At 43.8% G+C, this 22,906-nt stretch overlaps 1 protein-coding gene and 1 long non-coding RNA gene across 2 annotated transcripts in view; one reads left to right on the top strand and one right to left on the bottom strand.

Annotated features, from left to right (window-relative positions):
* The window catches only part of MTPAP (mitochondrial poly(A) polymerase), a 27,996-nt gene extending 6,585 nt beyond the window's left edge, over positions 1–21,411 (bottom strand). Inside the window, exons 1-6 of the mRNA XM_075587682.1 lie at positions 21,270–21,411; positions 16,922–17,091; positions 11,771–11,992; positions 8,988–9,212; positions 3,326–3,537; positions 1,204–1,430 (exon numbers count right to left, since the gene is read on the bottom strand). Of these exons, the coding sequence (XP_075443797.1) occupies positions 1,204–1,430; positions 3,326–3,537; positions 8,988–9,212; positions 11,771–11,992; positions 16,922–17,091; positions 21,270–21,369 (1,156 nt within the window). The 5' untranslated portion in view covers positions 21,370–21,411. The remainder of the gene's footprint in view (positions 1–1,203; positions 1,431–3,325; positions 3,538–8,987; positions 9,213–11,770; positions 11,993–16,921; positions 17,092–21,269) is intronic.
* Positions 21,079–22,906, top strand: LOC142487795 (uncharacterized). The gene is made up of 3 exons (XR_012799312.1): positions 21,079–21,422; positions 22,060–22,102; positions 22,354–22,906. It is a non-coding gene; the product is annotated as an uncharacterized LOC142487795 (long non-coding RNA).

The raw sequence follows: 22,906 nt of genomic DNA, 5'->3' as shown, positions 1-22,906 counted from the left end.
AAGAAAATATCTTTAAAAAAAAAAATCAAATCTGTTTCGGTGGTACTTAACCCCAAAGAAATGGCGTCATATATACCCAGGAACCACTGATAAATGCTGGAGGGAATGTGGGACGGTTGGTACATGGTACACATATGGTGGACCTGCCCAAAAATTAAAACAGCTTTGATGGGCCTCTATAAAAAGGACCACCTGGAATCCACACTAGATACAAGAGTTGAACGGGTGCTTCCTGCTAGCAAAACCAATAGAGACCTTACCCACACCACTTTCTCATGGCAGCCAGATGCGCAACGGAAAACATTAGAAGCGCCTAACCTGAAGTAACAAAAAGTAAACGATGCCATGGTGGTGGAGTGGCTGACAGCCTTCCTGAATTATAACACAAGAGCATGTAATAGAACATGGGAACCTTGGTTAAATAGCTAATCCAGGCAAGAGAAGCTTACCTCAATATAAAAAAAAAAAGAGAAGAGCAAGGAGGGCTTTGAAAGACTAGTATCTGGGAAGGAGCTATTAAACGCAGCAATCATGTTCATAAGGCATGTTACTACGCATTTGTTCACCCATGTTAAAAGTGGGCCATGCTGGCCCGGCTAAATAATGGTTGAAATGTATTCCCCCCCCCCCCCTCTCTTTTAATTGTATAAAACAATAAAAGCTTAGTACATTTGTTTTTTATCTCATTAAATGAAGGGTTAGCTAGTAGTTCTGACTAGACCGCATATGATGTAATACTCTCTAAAAACATGTAGCACAGGTTAGATCAGTTAGCAAACTGTGGGGCGCGACCCCCAGGGGGGGCGCGAGACTGCCGGCAGGGGGGGCACGGGGTTTACAGAGGCCCCGCGCGCTTCCCGCAGGCACTTAAATTAAGTGCCGGGGGAGCTGCAGGGCCTCTGTAAACCTTTACTTACCTAGGCTCCGGCGGCTTCCTTCCTGCGTCGCCAGGGCGAACCAGCTCCGCGATGTCACGGCCGTGCCCCCCGACACGCCTCCCTGTCGCCTCTGCCTGCAGGACAGGAAATCTCTCCTGCTACAGGCGAGTGTGCGCTCCCACTATAGCCGAGGCCTTAAAATCGCAGGAAAGAGTATAGAATCAATTGTCAACAATTGCCATGGAGAAAATAAATATACTCAGATTTTATTCACAACACATTTCAGGCTCTGCTGTGGTGCTGTAGCAACATGACATTCCCTTACCTGCAAGACTTTTCAGTTGATCTATTGTTGGGATAACTGGGGGACTTCTCTTTTGTAGGAAAAAGAAGGTCATCAAGGCAAGGGAGAAATTGGTTATCCATGCGCCAGGAATGGTGCTTGTGATCCCATGGACGCGAGCCCAGCATCGCAACGTGAACACCAGCGTTCTGACTCTGCAGTCATAGCTCCCATACATGTATAGTAGCTCTGAGCTTCTCATTGCAATTCTATGGTACATGAAACATAAAAAGCAGAACGTGAGGTTTCAGGTAAGGCAATAAAAACAGCAGAACAGCAATACGGACATTTACTCCTCTTAACTTACCTCCCCCTCACCCCCCCCCCCCCCCAAATCTAGGTGCGTTACTTGGATAAAACTAAAATTAGAGTAGTGAATTAGTGTTCCACTGTACATTCATATTTCACCAGGCAGAAACCAGTGCCATGGTTCATGAGTAATTCAATCTTTTATGGCTACAAATTACATTAGTACATTGTGAACATATAAAATGTGTTTTATGTAGTTAAAATCTTCGTAATTAATGTCTTACATTAAAAAGTATATATATCAAATAAAAATACCACATGTGAAAAATTCACGTCTCAGACAGGTCTGAAACCCTGCTTTTCAAGTTTATCTTAGCATACAGTGCAGCCAGGGATTCTGGGTAATGACATGCAAATGAGCACAGTGTCTCCCCTTTTGTTTGTAGTCCATTTTAACATGGACCCCTATAAGCTTATGCCTACCATATTACACAGCTTTTTCAGTACAGCCTGGGTTAAAGGGCACAGCCAGTAAACCCATTCACAGACAGCTGTTTTGAGATGTGCACACACATTAAAAAAAAAAATGCAGATAGCAAAAATGGCAGAATACATTTTCAGAAAAAAAAACCTTCAAAAAGATATTAAAATTGTATGTGTCTGATTAAAAAAAAAAAAAAAATCACTTTTGCACCTATATCCCATCATAGGTCATCGACATCAGTTGCCTTTGGCCATGTGTAGGACTAGGGAAGTGCTTCTCAACTATCTCCTCGGGAGACCACACTAGATTTTTGGAATAACCGATTACTTCCTTAGAACACACGTATCCACTTATCTTTTATGTTTGGAAAGAAGTGGACAGCACATACATCTGTCTCATTGGTTGGTTATACCCTAAACATGATGCACAGTAGAGTTCCCCAATGAGTGGACTGAGAAATACTGGGCTAGTAAATTCTACTTTGCAGTTCTAACAAACACCAGCAGAGGGACTGCAGAGATCAAAAATAACAAAAGCAAATTAAAAAATAGGGGAAATTGTAGGCAGTGTGTACAAAACCTGCAGTATAAACAGCTCGATGCTGGTCCATTAAAATGTATCGCACTTTTTTTTACATTTCTACCAGGTTGATGTTGACAGGGTTGCCCAATTATGGTGATGGAATTATTGTAAGAACACTTATTACTGTATAACATCATACAACAGATTGAAAAGCTGTTTGGTGCAATCACAAATTCCAATTAAGGTTTATGGTCTTGATCATGTCTATGTATTGCTCGACTCCATTGCAGTATCAAATTTGACTGTTTAGCTAACAGTATATCAATATATTACAGCGCCGGAAATGTTCATGAGACTAAACTGCTGAAAAGGGAAATATACTGTTATCTACAATAAGGCCATAGTGTAAACATTCAGACTAAGCTATTCCGTGCAGGGATTCATTTTCATATCTGCTTATGTTTGGTGCCCAACACCTGAATCATTATTATAATACCTTATAATGTAATATCTGTGCTTTAAAGCAGCAGTATCCCCCATCACTCAGAAGATTTGTGTTTTGATTTTCATATCAAAAGGGTAACTGAGGAAAAAGCTGCTGAATGCTTGTAACCAGGAAACGCTGCAACCCCCCTTCCCCTCTCCCCCCCCCCCCGATCAGACAGGAACCATGGACTGATTTCCCAGGAGATCAACAACTCAAGATGGCCACCAGCTCCATCTTTAATGTCGCTTTTTAAATAAAAACCATAGCACACATTAACTGCCCCATTGCACACATTAACTGCTTTATTAATAATCAGAAACATGTACATATGCAGCTTTATTTGGAGTCATGCTCTTTCTAACCTGTTGTTTGCAGTGAGATCACATTTAATGCCTGAAGGCTGGTGGGAAAATCGTAATACCGGACAACGGGCATTTAAGATTTTTTGCATTCCAGTACACCCGGGGCCAAAATTGTCTATGCATTCACCGATCACAGACAGAATACTCTGTGTGGCCACTCTTCCTGAGGGAACCCGCTTCATGAGATACTCCGTGGTAAAAGGGCCTGCAGTCTAACAGAAAATATCAATATTTAGATGTGAGAACAAGAACCAAAGGCCTAAAAATAAATAAATAAATAAAAATATTGCAGGTAATATACACAACACAAGCAAGTGCTTACTATATACAGGCATACCCCGCATTAACGTACGCAATGGGACCGGAGCATGTATGTAAAGCGAAAATGTACTTAAAGTGAAGCACTACCTTTTCCCACTTATCCATGTATGTACTGTACTGCAATCGTCATATACGTGCATAACTGATGTAAATAACATGTGTAATAGGCTCTATAGTCTCCCCGCTTGCGCACAGCTTGGGTACAGGTAGGGAGCTGGTATTGCTGTTCAGGAAGTGCTGACAGGCGCATGCGAGAACTGCCATTTGCCTATTGAGCGAGATGTACTTACTCGCGAGTGTACTTAAAGTGAGTGTCCTTAAACCGGGGTATGCCTGTAATTTCTTCTGGGGCCTGCTTTGCATTACAATGATAATATAGTCATGCAGCATCAGTAGCAAATTGGTACAATTAGGTCGCCACACTTTGCAACACTATTGAAGCTGCAATAAAGTGAAAGCGCTCAACCAAGTAATAGCTTCTCTACCATTTATTTCCCAAGCTATGTTTAATTGTGCTTAAAATTTAGGCCAGGCTGCCTTTTCTACACAGCACAACTAGGAACTTGGATCAGGGGTATGCAAACTTGGGGGCGCCATTTACGTACAAAGCATCATTGATTTAATTTGGGTGCGATCGGCCTTCGTTTCGCGGTCGCTTGCTGTTACTTGCACGGAGGAAAAGTGGGGCGTGATGTAAAGTTTGAGCACCCCTGACTTAGATTATATAGTCTACGCAGCATTTATTATTGGTGAACACACTGCCAATAATATGCCTAAAGAAACCGAAACCGCTCAACAAAGTTACAATAAAGCTTATGATCAGAACAAAAGGAGAAGCAGTTTATTTATTTATTTATAAAATATTTTACCAGGAAGTAATACATTGAGAGTTACCTCTCGTTTTCAAGTATGTCCTGGGCACAGAGTTAAGACAAATAATACATGTTTACAAATACAGTTACATAAATGAGCAGGGTATACATTATATACAAGACATTGCATGCACAGTTAAAGATAATATATATTATGGGCGTATGAAACAGTTACAGACCAGATTAAAATGTGGTTGGGCTATATACCAGTACGATTGTAAGATCATAAAAACAAATAAAAAATAATAAACATTTGTTAGATTGTGGGACAGCTATCAGTCAGCCATGGTAGTGATCAATATACCAGGAGCAGCAAGTGGACTCGGCTACTTCAAAGGCCAAATGTAGACAGGATCATAGGACACACACACACACACACACACACACACACACACACACACACACACACACACACACACACACACACACACTTCCTGGATAGCGGCCCTCTACCTTCCCCGAGCATTGATTTGCCCTGTGCTTGCACATTCCTTATAACTAGGGATTCCGGTTTTAAGTTTTACCTGAAAACCCCCCCACTGACTGACCTCGCACTTCCATGTAAAGCTGATGAATTTTTTTAAAATTATTTACACCTCTTAGCAGCCCAGCCACAGATCGGAGACAAAGGTAACACAAGGGGAGTGTGGAAACAAGTGCACCGATAAACACCAAATTCCAATGTCTCCATTTCTTCCCTGTTAAAATAAATAAATCCTTGTTGATCAGTGTTAACACAGTTTTAACCCAGTGGGGGGGGGGGGGGGGATTAGGATGGTGAATGAATAATCAAAAGACGTAAGCTGTCTAGTAAATGCTTACACGGCCTTAGAGCTCTAATTCAGTGATCAAGCTTGGAACTTTGGGGCTTCCGTAACTGAAGGAGGCAGTTTGCAGTCACAGCCGCACCAGGAACAGCCACCTATTCCGACTCCGGACGCGGAGTAGAGAGCGGCCGCGACCACTGCTAACAACAGCCACGGGAGCGCACCAGGAAACTTTATATATTATGTGAGTGCAATTTTTGCGGATCCCATTTTATGTTTAAATAAACTTTTATATTTTAAAAGCATTATTGATCCCTCTTAATCATTTTTGCCTCACCAACGCCCCTGACTGAAACGGGGAGGGGAAGGAACCCAGAACGGGAAGATTAAGAAAAAGACCCGCATTGAATTGCCTGCCTGCCAGCAGGAGTGTGCGCAGCACCCCTGAAATACCCCTGACGGGGGTCATAGGTGTTCACCTCAAAGACATCTGCCCTGCACCTCAACTCACACTGGGCCGTGTGAGTACTTATTGATATTTATTGTTACCAAGTTCCCCCCCCCCTGAACCTCATTGCAGAAGGGGCACCACCCACTACAAAGATACCAACTTGGGATGGTGTTTGCACAAGGCCGTGTAAGCATTTACTAGACAGCTTACGTCTTTTGATTATTCATTCACCATCCTAATCCCCCCCCCCCCCCCACTGGGTTAAAACTGTGGTATACCAGTTGTAGTATACTGCTCGTCAATATCTGTTCCATCTGTGCTTTTACTTATCCCCTGCTCCCCCTACTCTGTTTTGTCTCTACGTTTCCAAAGGGCTTTGGATCATCCCTTTACCAGGGGTAGTAGCAGAAGGGATCGCAAGAAATACCACACATCAATAGGAATTAACCACAATCATTGGTTACATCGCCTCTCTGAAACTCTGATACTAAAGGTAAGCGCCTGGTTCCTCCACACTGATCAGTGTTAACACCCAAAACTGGAATCCCTACTTATAATACCTGCCCCTCCATATTTTGGGAAAGAAGGTAATAAATAGTTTAATTTATTTTAAAAAACAAATTGTTTTAAAAACAAATGTAATTATAAAATGTATAAATACCTTCCAAATTCTTTTTTCATAGATTTATGGGGGATACAAAAAATGTAAATTAAAACTGGTAATGGCGTTGGACATTGCTAGTGAACAAATATGTAGTGATAAATATCACAACACATTTCTTAATATCGGTATAGTGGGAAATTGTGTTATTGTCCAACCCTAAGGAGAAATACAGTTGATTAAAATGAAATATAGGGGGTTTTAGTACCGGCCCTTGTACACAACAACAACTTTAAGGAATGAAATGTGAACACTGCAAACAAATCTGAGACCACCCAGCAAGTGAACAAACCTGCTTGCATCAGACATGTGTAACTTGAAAACATACAGGGGTTTTTTTGGGGGGGGGTGGGGAGGGGGACGGGACGTTAACCATGTGTTCCTGCAGCAAGAAAGGATTTTTATTCTACAGAAATTACATTTTCATGTTTTGATCTATTTTGGTTTAAGGGAGAAGAAAAAAAAAAGTCCGAAAAGAAGAAGTGAGACTTGGCAGCAGACCCTAGCCCTGCACTTCCCTCTCAGTGTGTTTGCCTGCTGTGTACTGACGGGTTTCTGGGAATCCCCGAGATTTTGGTAAATGTGTTAAGCAACGGACTCAGCTACTTTTTTAATAAGTGTTGTTTCTCTCTCGTCTTTAAAAATCCCCCAGTGCTGGTCGTTGAGTCAGGTTTCACTGCTGCTAATGTGGACACACCCATGCTGACCAAAACAAGGCACCTTATGAATACATGTTCAAGAGATCAAAGATGACCATCGTTATTCATTTGCTCAGAACTATCATATAGCACTGTTCATATTATAGAAAGCATAGCTGCAAATTGCTGCAGTAATCCTTCCCTTGTTCCATGTGAAATAGGGCAAGTATTACTTCCTGGTAAAACATTCTCTAAATAAAGAAAAGGAGTACTTCAGTATTAGGTGATACTTTTTTTATTTGGACTGACAATTGATATTACTGTATAAGAGAACTTTCAAGAGTTCTCGCTTCCTCAGGTCAAGCAATACTGATTTATAAAATATTGTTAGTCCAAAAAAAAAAAAAAAAAAGTTGTCTAAGGCCTCGTCCAGGCTTAAAGCTGGCGTGATGAGGCGCACTGAGGCTCAGGGAAAGCAGGTGCTTTCCCTGGCCTTGCGGTTGCTTGCCCGGCGCGCCGTCAGGGGGGCGGGCCAGTGGCGTCACGGAGCTGGTTCGCCCTCATTGGGCGAACCGCTCACGTGACCGGCCTGTCGCGCCGGCAAGCGGGAATTTTAAAATTCCCTAAGACCTACGCTTCCGCGCGCTTGCGGAAGCGTAGGCGAGCCCCTACTAAAGCCGCTCTAATTGCGGCTGTAGGGGCTCAGTGCTGAGCGGGAGCGCGCGTCGCCACGCTTCAGCAAGCAAGCGGTAAACATGGCCGAGGCCTAATAGTGTAGTACAGTACTCATTTACTTCACCGTATTTACAGAGTAAATGAGAATGCTTGACTCAAAAAATATATATATTTTTAAAATTGTAAACCTATAAATTCCTGATTTGCCCATTCTACAAGGATATATTTGCCAAATTAGTTGTTGGCCCTGGGTTTTATTAAATCCCCCGCTTGCTGTCTGCCTGAGCTGGAATTTTCCAACTGGCACGGATTCGTGTTTCACTGTATAACAATATACGTCAGTCACCACAGGGAATAAAACTGTAATGAACACGGCCCAATGTTGACACTGTTTACTTGATTCTCTTGCCACTATAGGAGAAATGGAACAGGTAGCAAGCTCTAGACATTATACAGCACAATGTAACAGCAGCTAAATGTATCGTTCCTGTGCCTGGAGTCCGGAGTATTTCATTATTTACGGAACTCTGCTGCTGCCAAAGAGACCTGCAAAGCCTTATTTCTAATATATAATAATTATTGAATAGACATATTTAATCCAAAAAACACAAAGAGAATATACTGCTCACTACGAATAATTTTGTAATGTCAAAATGATGAGCTAGATAAGGTATTTTACCAAAATTAGAGGGAAAGGTGTATTATAGAGAGGGTGATAATACACCTTTCCCTCTAATTTTGGTAAAATTACATATTTAATCCCCCTCACTATCTGTAAGAGACGGTGAACATACCATTAACTAGTTTGTTGTCGTATTAGTAATACGCAGTGAGATTAGCAGTGCAAAATGTAACAAGAATTATACCTGGACAAAAAGAAAGCCTCCATATACAGGTATGGCCATCACCTTGCAGACAGGCCACTTTGTCATTTTTTTTACGTTCTTTGAGCCTATCTACTTTATTGCAAATGTGTCACCCCGGTTTGAATAGGTCAACAAGCCTCGGGTAGTTGCAAAATATTTTATACCATGTAAAAACGCAATCTGACCAGATGTCCTGATAAAAAAAGTGCAGAACAAGAAGATCCATTCAAGTGTTTCTCTCCGTAATCTAAACTTTCATTAAATGTAGTAATAAATATTGTATGTAGGGTTTGTTTTCCCCACCTGTTAATTTTAAAAAGGAACAGCACGCACAACAAAACCCCCCCAACACGAAACAGCTCAATGTACCTCAATTTCTGTGTAACTACAACCCTAACGAACCTGCCTTACCTTTCCAATACTCCTCCTTTCTATGTTACCCAGATCCAAAAACAAGTCCAAGTCACAGCCCAGTTTCCCAAACGAATTCACTGTAGAGCCAAAGGGTTTCACCGTGGCTTCTGGGAAGTAAGCCGTTGCGAGATCCCTGATCAATGAACAGACAAGGAAGCGTAGCCTGGTGTTTTCATCCGTTAACTGATATTCTTCCACGAGTGCATACGCTTGCTCTTCTATCTGAATGAGAAGCAAAAACGTACAGGCAGTGTGGGTCACTCAAGGACAAAATCAGTAGAGAAGACACAAAGCAATGAACACACTTTGTCAGGGAGCAGCATTTGCAATTAACATGGCAGGGTCGCATTGTCCTTTTACTGTAGCTGAACATTCACATAGCGAGGCTCTTTAACAAGCCGAGCACAGGTTAGTGAGCAATTAAAGTCTATGCCCACAAGAAGTAACCTATATCCTGACTCCCTTCCATTACTATTTATTTTAACGGGCCTCCTAGAGCACAACTGTAGGGAGAACCATCTTTTATGTTTAAAAAAAAAAGTGTACTAGCACATTTAGACAGTCAATTCAGGAAAATTAATACATTCAGTTTACATTCATGCAAATCACGTTCATTTAAAAAATTGGAGATTCTATAGAAATACCCATGTATAATGTATAACATTTAAATAATCATGGTTGTATTTTTTTTTTTTAATATAAAACATACGGGTCACCTGCAAGCTCATATTGAACCCCCAAAATTTATATATATATATATATATATATATATATATATATATATAAATATATATATATATATATATATATATATATATATATATATATAAAAGCATATAGGTGTCACAGAGGAGGGCTACTGAGCATGGCGATATATATTTAAAACCAGAGACAGAACATGAAACAGACAGAGCTCAGTGCACATGCAGTGAAACCTATACACGGTACAGTGACTAAATATACATGTATAGATATCTATTAAATGAAATGGTCTTTAGTACATAAAAATGTATTGTAACTATGCGAACAAAAAAAAAAATACGCTGCAGAATACTTTCCACGGTCAAGTGTCGATCTCATCAAAATTAGAATGTACTATATTCTTTATTCTTATGTAAAACTCCTTTGTTCGTCACGCTCTCTCCCACAATCTTGATTCTGTAAGGATCGGCGTTAGGTCCCGCCCCAGTGACGACACGGGAGACACACTGCAGACCAGGGGGGCTACCCACAGGCGCCCTGCCGCCAGACACAGGAGTACCTCCAGGTTCGGGCTTAGGCCCTGCGAGGACACGGGTGACGCACCACGCCGCATCACGAGGAGCACACGAGGAGTTAATCCCCACTGATCTCCGCCCCCATCTCCATTGGGCGGCTGCTTCCTAGTGGGCAGTACTCCATATACCTGCCTGCAGATCATTGGTCTAACCTCCTTTATATGCTCAGCCAGCCCTCTGGCAAATTGGCTGAGCATAAGACTTCAGTGCGAAGTGCTTACTGCAATCCCTGCCTCCATGTCTTGCAGTTCTTGTTTCATTCCTTGTCTGACCTTGGCTTGTACCTGGACCCCGACCATCTCCGTTCCTGACCATTGCAAGTACTTACGACGATCCGCACCTCTCCGAACCCTGACCCCAGCTAGTACCTACGACGATCCGTACCTCTCCAATCCCAACCCGGCTAACGACGACCAATCTGCACTCCGGACGCGCTCACGCGGCTGGAGGTCGGTTTATTCAATCCCCACCTCAGCCTCGCGGTCACGTCCTGTTTGTGGTGAGCACTCCGTTACAGATTCTATCCAGTCACGTTGTACAACGAAGGAAAATCTCTTTTCCTTCCAGAAAAATTTGTCAGATGTTTTATTTTTCAAAATTTGGGCCCCCAAAAGTACTGGCGGGGAAAAAAAAAAAAAAAAAAAAGTTGGACATTTTTGTGCTGCCCATTCACGCTATATATTGATGGAAAGCTTGTTGGTTCTTCATCTTGAATGAATGTAGAAGAGAAGTACCCCAAGTGAAGCACTCAAGCTTACGGTCTGATGTTTTGTGTAGTCGTTAAAATAATCTTTATTAATTAAAACAACAGGCTAAAATAATGGGTATTAAAATGACAAACTGAAGGTGTATTGGATCCAATGACTGAGTGCCGTATGTACTCAGGATCCTATAGTATAGAGTGGATGTAGAAAATAGTATTTAAAACCCACTAAACAGCAATCCCTAGATAGGGCTCATTATCTTCCAAGAAAACTGATAGAAATTTCTTTTCCCAGAATTTGAATCCGGTGTTATTCTTATGAGGGTGGGGGGAGGGGGGGAGAAGAAAAAAAAACAACATTCCTCTCGCTTATAGGGGAGAGTCCTTCACAGGTCCTCCCACAGGGATCATGTGATGGCCAATGGCCATTAATGCAGGATCTCTGTGCAATAACTAATAAAGTCGCTTTGTGAATCCCAGCATTAGGAACAAGAGGGAGGGGAGGTCAGACACTCTTTGCCTGTCCCTCAAAGCTCCATCCAATGTTCTGTATCCAGAAGTCCTATAAATTACTTCAAGGCTTAGAATTTCAGCCACGTACTTAACCCCTATTACATTATACAAACTTTTGGCGTTTGTCCAAAATTAAATTTTACTTGGTTCATTTGGGTTACATCTCACACATGGGTATGGCCAGCGCTAGAATAGTATTAAGTATGGCTGTACCTGGAAGTCCCTTTAGGAAGAAATATATTAATGTTAACATTGAGGAAAAAATATTAAACAGCTAATTAACTTACATTCTGAGCCTTACAGAGCTTCTGAATTAACTCACTTATGGGAATAGCAGATTGCTTGTGGTACTGAACAGGTGTATTGTCCAATGGCACATTTGATTTTAAAGAGAAAAGTCTGGATTTAAATGGGACTGTGCACTCATCTTCAGCCCTTGGGACACGAGTTCCAGCTCGGAGTGATTCTATGCTTTCTTTGTCCAAAAATTCCACCACAGCATGAGTGCCCTTGAAAAACAACAAAAATATGGAGTTACCACAAATGATATTTGCAGAAATACAGTAGAATTACAGTAGAAGCAGCATAAACGCTTAAAATCACTTCATGCATCTTTGTATCACAATTTAAGAAGAGGATAGTACAGGATTGCAGAGTAAAACAATAGTGATAGGGCAGAACGTATACTTATATGGCACTGTTCATGTTATAGGAATATGCAAGTTCTCAAGCAAATGTTACAGGAAAAACAGAGTCTTATACTGTATTTATATCAGCAAAAAAAAAAATAATGCTAAAATGATCAAATAAACAAAAGCATTAAGAGACAAAATTATATTGTGAGCATGGGAAAACACTAACTTTTTGTTTTTAATCCTTTATGGAGTCCCATTACAGGTCAAAATGTTGCTATTGTACTTTTAACCATGCTAGCAAAATAAAAAGGTGCCTTTATCTGTTTATTTATTCCAGATCTTGCCTAAGAACAGGTACTTGCAGAGGGAAGAAAAGAGCTCCTTCTATGCAGCACTCAAATCAAGATGCTGAGTTGATTACGTAATTTAAAACTTGGCTTTTAATAAAAAGACTCGTTATAAAATATCAGACAAGCAATGATGTATAGACAACACGTAAATTAATAAAATAAAAAGTGAAAATCACATCACACACGCAGAGCAGTGAATTAGAGTATGTCCACTGCTCCAAACCGTGTTCACACCTAAAGTGCAATTGGTGGGTATGTGTGAATTGATTCTCAAGAAATCCATTTACACATCATGAAAGCACTGATCTTTTTAACTCAAAATGTATCACTTCAGTGGCAGGGTAAATAGTGTGTGCGAGCGCAAGTGTGCGAGCGGGATTGCGTGCAGGGCCGCCAACAGGGGGGGGGGGGGAATGCCGGTGTTGGTGTTCTGGGTCCCGTGGGTCTAGGGGCCCGGCCGAGCCAGCTAATTAAAAAAAAACACAACACGTTGCACCCGGTGCCAGGTCTCTCTGACGTCAGCTCCGGAGGTCAGCTGGGCTACACTTCCGGCGCGCCGGCGTGAAATGGAGGTCCGGCGCGCAGCCAGCGTGGGACAGATAGGTTCCTGAAGCGGGGAACGGTCGGCGGCAACTGCTGTGACCTGCCGCCGGGCCCCCCGCAGTCTCGCCAGCCACCGCCCGCGCCATCAAGCCCCCGCTCGCGCAGCACCGCTAGACCCCCCCCTCACCGCGCCCCCCCCTGCGCCAACCACCAGCACCCTACAGCACTGTCATCTGCCGGGCCACCGGCCCCCCCACCGGCCCCCCGCCAGCCGTCGGGCCCCCGCCCCCACCACCCCAGGCCTCCGCAGCGACCAGGCCCCACCGCAGCACTACCAAAAAGCCCCCCCGCACCGCCCCCCCCAGCCACCGGCACACTGCCCCCCCCCAGCCTGACCTGAGATCATCCTCAAGGTAAGCCTGATTTTTATATGTATTGGGGGTGTATTTTATATATGTATTGGGGGGGGGGGGGGTCATTTTTTAGATGTATGGGGGGGGGGGGTGTTGGGGTATATTTGTATATGTATTGGGGGGGGGTTGGGGTATATTTGTATATGTATTGGGGGTGTTGGGGTATATTTGTATATGTATTGGGGGGGGTTGGGGTATATTTGTATATGTATTGGGGGGGTTGGGGTATATTTGTATATGTATTGGGGGGGGTTGGGGTGTATTTTTATATGTATTGGGGATTAAGTAAAAGTTGCGCGCTAAAACAAACAATTTCCGTGGCACTATGGGGTTGGTGGAGGGGGCTCTGCTCCTTTCATTTATCCCACGATTTCTGTTGGCGGACCTGTGTGTGATTGTGTGTGTGATTGTGTGTCTGTCAAGTGAAACACAATATATTAACAACTTTAAAATAGTAAATTCTCTGGTAATTTAAAGTAAATTCAGCATACAAACCGAAATTACAACTCCTCTCCATTTCAGCCTTCCTCCTTGCTCTGGCCTCCGCCACTCTGCCTTCCCCCTTGCCTGACGTCACAAACCTTGTAGCAAGAGACGGTCTCCCAAACTCAAATTACAACTTTCGCAAGGACTACGGAGACGGGTGACGTCATCCGTAGCCGGCACTATAAGGCAGCCTAAGGCCGAGTTTATAGTACGTTGCGCAGCGCTGTAGCAAGTACATGTTGTCCGTCGCGGGTGCCCATAATGGGCGCGACCGCTGGAAGCCATTAGATTTTGATATTTCCAGTGACCGAGGGGTGACATCACGGGCATGTGAGCGGTTCAGCCAATGAGGGCGAACCGCTCACGGCCACGCCCCCGCGATCTCTGGTCTCTTGCACCAGAATGCAGGAAATCGTTGTAGGACAGCGACATCACGCGGTCGCCGTCGACCCCACCATAAACTCGGCCTAAGACCCAATTGCTGGGGGATGATTCTACAGCAGCAGTTTACGTCATTGTTTTTTGCCTTTTAGGGGTGTATTGATCTTCCTTCTTTACATAAAGTTATATATGTATGGTCTGTGTTAATGTAACCTAATGCTAGCTCCTTCTTGTACAGCAAGCTTAAGTGGCGTATCTGTGTTTTTCTATAACATCAATTGGCTAAAAAAGGCATTATTCTTACTCTAGTTGTTATTTTTCCTTCAACTTTTCTTCTTTATACCAAAAAAAATACAAATTAAGTCGCGATAACAGAGGTGAGCATTCAGGGGCACTATAGTCCTGTTGATACACAGGTAGGTCCCGACTCAGTAGGCAGTGAAAATTGCAGCTCCATTTCGGATAAAACACAAAATATGCGTCCCCGGCGCTAGTGAATACGAGGTGTCCAAGATACCGTAGTCCAAATGACAGTCCTTAGATAAGAGACATATCCGGATGGGTTAATGTAGTAACCAGGAAAGTTTTAAACAAGTGGGGGTGTCCCTGTAGAATGACTCCGAAATGATTCTGAGAAAAAACAAAAAGGCCACACCAATTGCGCAGTATATAAAGGCAAGGACCCTTATCTAGAACATAAAAACCCTACTTACAAGATGCGACTCTTGCTCAGGAAGGGGAGAGAATCTGTACTTGTGCCACGTCTTCACCTCGATCTTCCACGGACCCCACGTGGTCTGACGAGATGGTTCCCCTTTGGATGGTGTTTAGAGCTCACGGGGCACACCGATGACAGCGACACCCGATGATAAAGGGAAAAGGACACAGCCTTTGTGGGAAGATTCTTCACTGCACACGTATATAAGTAATGGTCCTACTAAGCTCCACCAACCCCTGAAGAAGTGACGTTCCGTCACGAAACGCGTAGGGAGGAGCTTTGTTCTGTGCGTGCCTGTTCAGCCACCGTAGCCGCCCGACACCGGAGAAGTGACTCTTGCCGCTGACATCATCGGCGCGTCGCGGGTGCTCTCATGCACGCTAGCCAGTCAATCTCCGTGCTTATCGGGTTGGATACAGGTTGCGGATGGCATTCGTGAGTTGTTTAGCCACCTCTTACACTTTGTAAGTGTGGGTAGTTTGTTGTTTTTATATTTTATTAAAAGTGTAGTTACGTATTACACTAGGCTGTGTCCTTTTCCCTTTATCATCGGGTGTCGCTGTCATCGGTGTGCCCCGTGAGCTCTAAACACCATCCAAAGGGGAACCATCTCGTCAGACCACGTGGGGTCCGTGGAAGATCGAGGTGAAGACGTGGCACAAGTACAGATTCTCTCGCCTTCCTGAGCAAGAGTCGCATCTTGTAAGTAGGGTTTTTATGTTCTAGATAAGGGTCCTTGCCTTTATATACTGCGCAATTGGTGTCTCCTTTTGTTTTTTCTCAGAATCATTTCGGAGTCATTCTACAGGGACACCCCCACTTGTCTAAAACGTTCCTGGTTACTCCATCAACCCATCCGGATATGTCTCTTATCAATGGACTGTCATTTGGACTATGGTATCTTGGATACCTTGTATTCACTAGCGCCGGGGACGCATATTTTGTGTTTTGTTGTATTGTCTAACAGGTTTTGGGATTATCTGTTTTATGAGGTTCCCCTTGGCAGCTTATTTTAGTTATTGATCACTTCACACTTCACTGATTATTTGTGTTTAGATCAATTTGTTCACTATTGTCTGCACATCACATTATTTGGTTTAGGTTAGCGCTTGTAGAGAGTATATTTAGGTAGTTTGTTTGTGCATTTTCCATTTCGGATAAGAAGGAACGAATTGTACAAGATGATTATTTATAATATTAATATAGTTTTAAAGGAGACTAAATAAATAAGCAGAATCAGATTCATGGGCCCGCTGAACAATTTCTAAGCAACAAAACCGCTAACATTTTAAAAAGCAGGTTATGTTAACAAATGGTCTTGATAAAAGCTAAGCTTCTACACCTGTCAATGTGACTCTCTCTGGGACTAAACCCTAATAGTCATCTAGTAAAGCAGGGATGGAAAAAGCCCGTCCGGAACCTAAAATGTACCCTCTGGAGGCCGTGTTGCAGTGCAGCGCCGACTGGTCTGTCAGTCACTGCCATGACCGGCAACAGCTGCTCCGCTTCCTGTGGAGTGCTGAGGGAGCGAGGCCGGGAGAGCTGCAGAACTCTGCCCAGCTCTCCTCTCAATGATGTCATTGTGCTGTGTGCGCGCGTGTCAGTGTTTGTCACAGACGCACACTGACATCTCCCTCCCCCGTCCACAAAACTTCAGCTTCTAAAAATTCTAGCTCGCTTGCAAGTTTCTTTTCACCCTTGCAAGTTACCGAATAGTACAGTGTTTGCTTTTTAATATTTGCATCAAACATTGTTTCCTATCTCCTTTCAGAAAGTACTGTATACATTTAACAGCAGCACCTAACTCGCTTGTTCTAAAGTCTAACAAGATGAGGCAAAAAAAGTACAGAGAAAAGGGACTTGTGTTAATTTCACTGAAAGTTGCAGGCATATTTATCACGATGATACTTACATAACTTTCATAAAAGAAGTGACTGGCTATTTTTCCATGTTGGGATAAGTATTTCAGAAATTTCTTTTCGTTAATGTTGGGAGGGCAGTTGATTAAAACTGTATGTTCTGCCTGTTCTTGTCTTTCGTCCTGGACATCTGTGAATGTCTTTCTTATGACTTGTTCTTTATCTATGGATAATGAAAAAGGAAATTAAAAGTATTGAACAATGATGGGAGATTATGTAATATCACATCCTGAACACTTTGGACACAAATTGGAGATACTCCTTGGTAGTTGGGTCAAATGGATGCAGGATTTCTGGAGGATGCCTGTGAAGAACCGTTTCCCTGAATTCTCTGACAAACTGGGATCATGGGGGCCCTGGTTAAAATACAATAACTCAGCTGTCAAGTGAGAAATAATACTACATAGATGCCATTCTATGCAGCTCTGGGAAGCATAACGGATCCAAAAGTATGCAGCAGTTTTCATTGTGACCACCATATACTTAGAGCACTGTTCTGTAGCCTATTCCCAGAGCTACTATATTCTGTGCAACAGGCCTCGTCCATAGTGATTGTGACCGTGCGAGCGACGGTGTGAACAAGAGATGGCTCCTCTATAAGACCGTCCATATTGCGTGCACGATGAAGCACAACGGAGCGGCAGCATTTTCAAAAGAGAAGATTTGTGTCTTTTGGCGAGGCGGCCGCGTCACGTGGGCGGTTCAGCCAATGAGGGTGAACCACCTATTTGACGTGACGGCCATGCCTCCCTGTCGCTCACAGCATAGCCACAGGCCTTCGGATCGCTTCTGCAGCAGGTGCGCGCGACGCCATGCCCTCCGTCGGATGAGTGCACACTCGCGCAGAGGCAATTTGTGGCCTAGTGGGAGATGCAACGGGGAGCCGTGGTCGTGACGTCACAGAGCCAGTTCGCCCTCATTGGCTGAACCGGTCACGTGATCCGGCCATCGCGCGACAAAAATCAAATTAGTTTGTCTGCACAGCAATCGCGCACTCTATGGCCTGCCTCAGAGGCACCGCCTTTTGTTCGCATCACGCACGATGTTACAGTCGCGCTAAGTATGGACGTGGCCTTATGCAGCAATGCTTTGATAACCCAGGTTTAACAGGTTGCAGTGTTAAAATATTCAATCGTATGACTTCTGCCAGGTGGCAAAATAAAACTGTAATCCTTACATTAACAATGTCAAAAGCAGCATATTGCAAAACATTTTGCCAGGCCTCTTCTTTGTAATGTCTACCATTGTAATATTTGAAAAGCTGTTTTGCAATTCAGTAAGGATATCTGGGACTTTGGCAGAGCTGCTGCAGTCTTTCCTTATTAAAACTTTACAAAACTGCTGAAGAGGTATGTACTATATATTCCTGCATATTTGTTATTGTGCTTTTTACAGTTAATATGTAGAGTTGAAATTTACAAAGCTATTAAATAACATGTCAATAAATTTTTTATAAAAATATGTTACATGGCTGCATGCTTTCACTTTCACTCCTATTAACTGCTGCCGAGTGGCACTGAACCTTTACAAAAATCCGCTTGTTATTATGTCGTGTTGGTATATTGATGGCTTGGTATGTAAACGAGGTCCCGTAGCACTCCTTGACCCAAATTAATTTTTGTCAAGAAAAAAACAGCACACAGTGGGGGGCAACATTTCGGGCTAAGCACCCTACTAAAACCCATGCTTAATTAGGCCGCGCCTATAGTGCCGGCAACGAGTGACGACACCGTCGCAAGTTATATTTCGTCGGGCGGCGGCGTCATGGGTTTCCGGCCATTTGATTGGTTCAAGGGCCGTCACGTGAGGAGACAGCCCTTGAAAAATCAAATTTTGCTGGCTACCAGTTTTCACGACAGCAACGCCGCATTGTCGCCGTCGGCCTTACTATAAGGGCACGCGGCGGCAATGCATTTGTTTTCGGGCAACGTCGCGTCGCTGGCACTATAAGCGCAGCCTTATAGTTTTTCACAAATTAAAGTTGCGGTTGAACATCTATTTGCTGCTCCTGTTTATGCTGTTGTGTCTGGTAGTTTTGGACCGGGTCCTGATAGATAGATATATATAAAAAAAAAATTAAAAAACGGGTAACGGGTACCCAGCCAAAATCAATGGTTCTACCCGGTCGGGTACTCGGTTTGGCACTTACATGCAGGGTGGCGGCGACATCTAGCACCAGCAGCGGTCCTGTGGCAGCATCGGAGGTGTCTGCCCAATAGGAACGCTCCGTCTCCTGCTCCGGTCACGTGGTTCCCCAGCGGCTCCCACGCACACTGTTTACCTGCTCCGGTGGTGTGGAAGGGATTCCTGCAGCTCCCCCGCCGGCTGAAGACACCTCCGATGCTGCCACCGCCACAGGACTGCTGCTGCTGATCCTAGATGTCTTCGGAAAGGTAAGTAATAAGATTATTTCCAGCTGCCCTGACATTACCTGACGCCGAGCCCACTCAGTTGCCGTGTCTGGGTAATGTCCGGGGTAGCTGGAAATGTGCCGGGTAACTCCGGGTACCCTACTAGTGTCTGGTGGCAAACAGCTATACAGAATAGAGTGCTGTTCACAACAAAACTACTTCAATAGTTTGGTATGTGTGATCATTCCTGAGGTTAATGAAAGTGTACAGATACATTTTGTTGTGTCTACTTTAAAAAAAAAAAACTTACAATGTTCCACAGAAGAATTTATATTAACCCTTCAGCTTGCAGCGATGGTAAACTGTGCAGCAACATGTTGGACCTCTTATCTCAAACACACTGCTGATTAATCCTTTTAACTATTACCGACAATGACAAAGCTATTCATCACAGCACTACTATACATGCCAGCATTTTCATTTCAGGGAAGACAGATTATATATTTCAAACAAATAGAAACACAGCTACAATATACAGGCATACCCCGCATTAACATACGCAATGGGACCGGAGCATGTATGTAAAGCGAAAATGTACTTAAAGTGAAGCACTTCTTTTTCCCACTTATCGATGCATGTACAGTACGGCAATCGTCATATAAGGGCATAACGCCTTTGTAACAGGCTCTATAGTCTCCCCGCTTGCGCACAGCTTTGGTACAGGTAGGGAGCCGGTATTGCTGTTCAGGACGTGCTGACAGTGCATGCGTGAGCTGCAGTTTGCCTATTGGGCGATATGTACTTACTCGCGAGTGTACTTAAAGTGAGTGTCCTTAAAGCGAGGTATGCCTGTACATCTTTTTGTTCCCAGATCACAATACAATTTATTTCTGACCTCTCCCACCTCTCCACCCCCCACCCCCATTAAGCACAATGAATGCATAACCACAATGGCACTTAAGCTTTGTCCCCGCTGGCGCTGAGCGCACTGATGCTTGGAGAGCTCTCCAAGCATGAGCGCCGGGTGTCCTTTAAATTTTCGCAAGCGCTCGCGGGCAGGGGGGACGCTGTGGTTGAAGCCGAGTGCGCTAGAAAGTCTAAAAAAATTATTTACCGAAGCGCCGGTGAGCGTGTGTGCACGCGCATACCCGCACATATATATATATATGCAAGTCACCTCGCCAAGCGCCGCCCGTTCAGCGCTAGCGGGGACGCAGCCTTAATTGTCAGCTCTTCAGGGCAGCGATTACTCTCACAATGTGTTTTGTGCACTTATCCCTATTATGTGCATTATTACAATGACGGTCCTGACAGTCTCACTAATTTTTAGCATCAAATACCACAGACTTTAATGGAATCTCGCTTATAGAAATCAGTACAGTACTTATCCACTAAAATGTGTTGATTTCAGTTCTTGAAGGTTGACATCTCTGTATATGAATATACATATTAAACATAAGCAGAGATGCCTCACGAAAGAGGTGGAAGTAGCATGTACTGTAAAATAGTAAAGAGTCCACTTAATAAAAACAGAAATACACCACAACATTTGAAACAAGCGCGCAACGAGGCCACAGGTGAACCAACACTACGACTGCCATAAAATTAGTCAACGTTGTGTTGGATCACCTCAAGGAAAAAACACCTGGCAACAGGACAATATACTGCATGGCCAAAAGCTCCAACTGAGCAACCCATACAAAAAAAACAATTTTCAACAAACATATGAACATTTTGTTCTTTTATGTAAACTGTGCTGTACTTTTGCCACAGTGCTGCAGTTACAGACGGATACAGCATGCCGCTGACTGTCCCCCTCAGATATCCTGGGCTGCAGTCTCCTCCCCATCCTGGCCCTAGGTTGCAGTCCCATCCCCACTTCATGCTGGTCCTGGGGGGACCTCAGCTCCCTGCTGCCTTCTCTACTCCCCCCTTTGCCATACAGACCCCTGAGGTATTCTCTACAGTAGTAAGCAGTCCTGGTCCTCACCCGCTTCCTCCCTCGCTGCTTTCTGGCACTTCCCTCCCGCGCTGCTCAGCGCCCGGCTTGTGACCCTGAGCACTGAGCGCAGCCCCATGCAGGCCGCCATGACAGCGGAGGAGAAAGAACAGCACCACGCATGTTCAGGACCGGCATGCTACGGTAGCTGTAGAAGGCCAAACTACCTGGGTTTGTTAGCTGTAAAACTGGATAAGATGAATTGATAGAGCAGTTGTTAGGGGTTCTGTCATGGCAGCTGTGTCAGAGGAGGGGGGTGGGTGTCAGGACAGGTTTAATCACTGTCTGGGCTTGCACCTTTCCATCTCTCTACAGTTTATTGCAGTATCACAAACTGGAAATCTCCCAGGGGGAACTGTCTGTCCCTTGCAATTTGAAGCCAAGTGAAGACATTTAAAACATCTGTTGGCACATATATTGATAATATGGTTCTAAACTTCTATTAAGTCTATATTTTTGATGCCATCTGCTCACAATTGTGTATGTCTCATGCTGACCGTACACATGATGGGGGTTAAGCCCCTCATCCTGCATTTAAAAAGGCTTCTCCCACCAGAGATACCCAGTCATGTTTTTCCACCGACAGGGGGAGAGCACTCGTGTCTGGGGAGAGAGGGGGTAGTAGTAATTGTATCTGGGGGTGGTAATGGTAATTGTATCTGGGAGAGGGTGGGGTGGGATGGTAGTAGTGGTAATTGTTTCTGGGGGAATCGAAACAATAGTCCTGGGACCGGGAAATCTAGGCCTTGCCTGCGTGTGTGTAAACGTTTCTCTCTCCTAGAGGCAGATTTCCTGCTGATAGATGAGCATATAAAAAGATGGAGGTATGGTTTCTCTTTTTGTTTTAGGTTAGATAACTATTTGCTCCTTGTTGCGGCTTCCTGCATCTTTACTATGTCAGCTCCTCATACTTCTCCTGAGGTGGAATCAGAGTCACCTGTACAGGTGGTTAGTAAACCAAGGAAAGCTGCAACCAAATCCAAGCACTATATTGCTATATGCATCTTATGTGAACCAAAAGACGTATGTGAAACTCACAATGCTAAAACAGTTTGCCCTGTCTGCATACAAACAGGATGAAACCGTAGCAACAGTGAAGTGCGTCAAGTTGATCCAGAAATCTCTGTGTGGGACGCTGCACACAGTGCTACCTGCCTGCAGACCTGCCTCCAGTCCATCATCCGGGATTCAATCCAGAAGCAGGGAGATGTGCGTCGCGAGTGCTGCTGAGGAGAAGAGTGAGGCAAACGCTCTGGATCCCAGCTGTCTGCGCCTGATATTTGTATTGTATTGTATGTCTTTATTTATATAGCGCCATTAATGTACATAGCGCTTCACAGTAGTAATACATGTGGTAATCGAATAAATAACAGATAATATAAATAACAGATCATGGGAATAAGTGCTTTAGACAAACATAACATTAAGGAAGAGGAGTCCCTGCCCCGAGTAGCTTACAATCTAATTGGTAGGTAGGGAGAACGTACAGAGACAGTAGGAGGGAGTTCTGGTAAGTGCGTCTGCAGAGGGCCAAGCTTTATGTATCATGATTGATCAAAATGCTTACCTTGATTTGACACTGAGTGTGTTTTACCATATATTTACTCTATATAAAGCTTTTATCAGTC

Source organism: Ascaphus truei, chromosome 2 (genome assembly GCF_040206685.1).
Source record: "Ascaphus truei isolate aAscTru1 chromosome 2, aAscTru1.hap1, whole genome shotgun sequence".
Taxonomy (NCBI): domain Eukaryota; kingdom Metazoa; phylum Chordata; class Amphibia; order Anura; family Ascaphidae; genus Ascaphus; species Ascaphus truei.
Note: the sequence above shows the minus strand (reverse complement) of the source record. Positions and strands in the feature narration are given on the sequence as shown.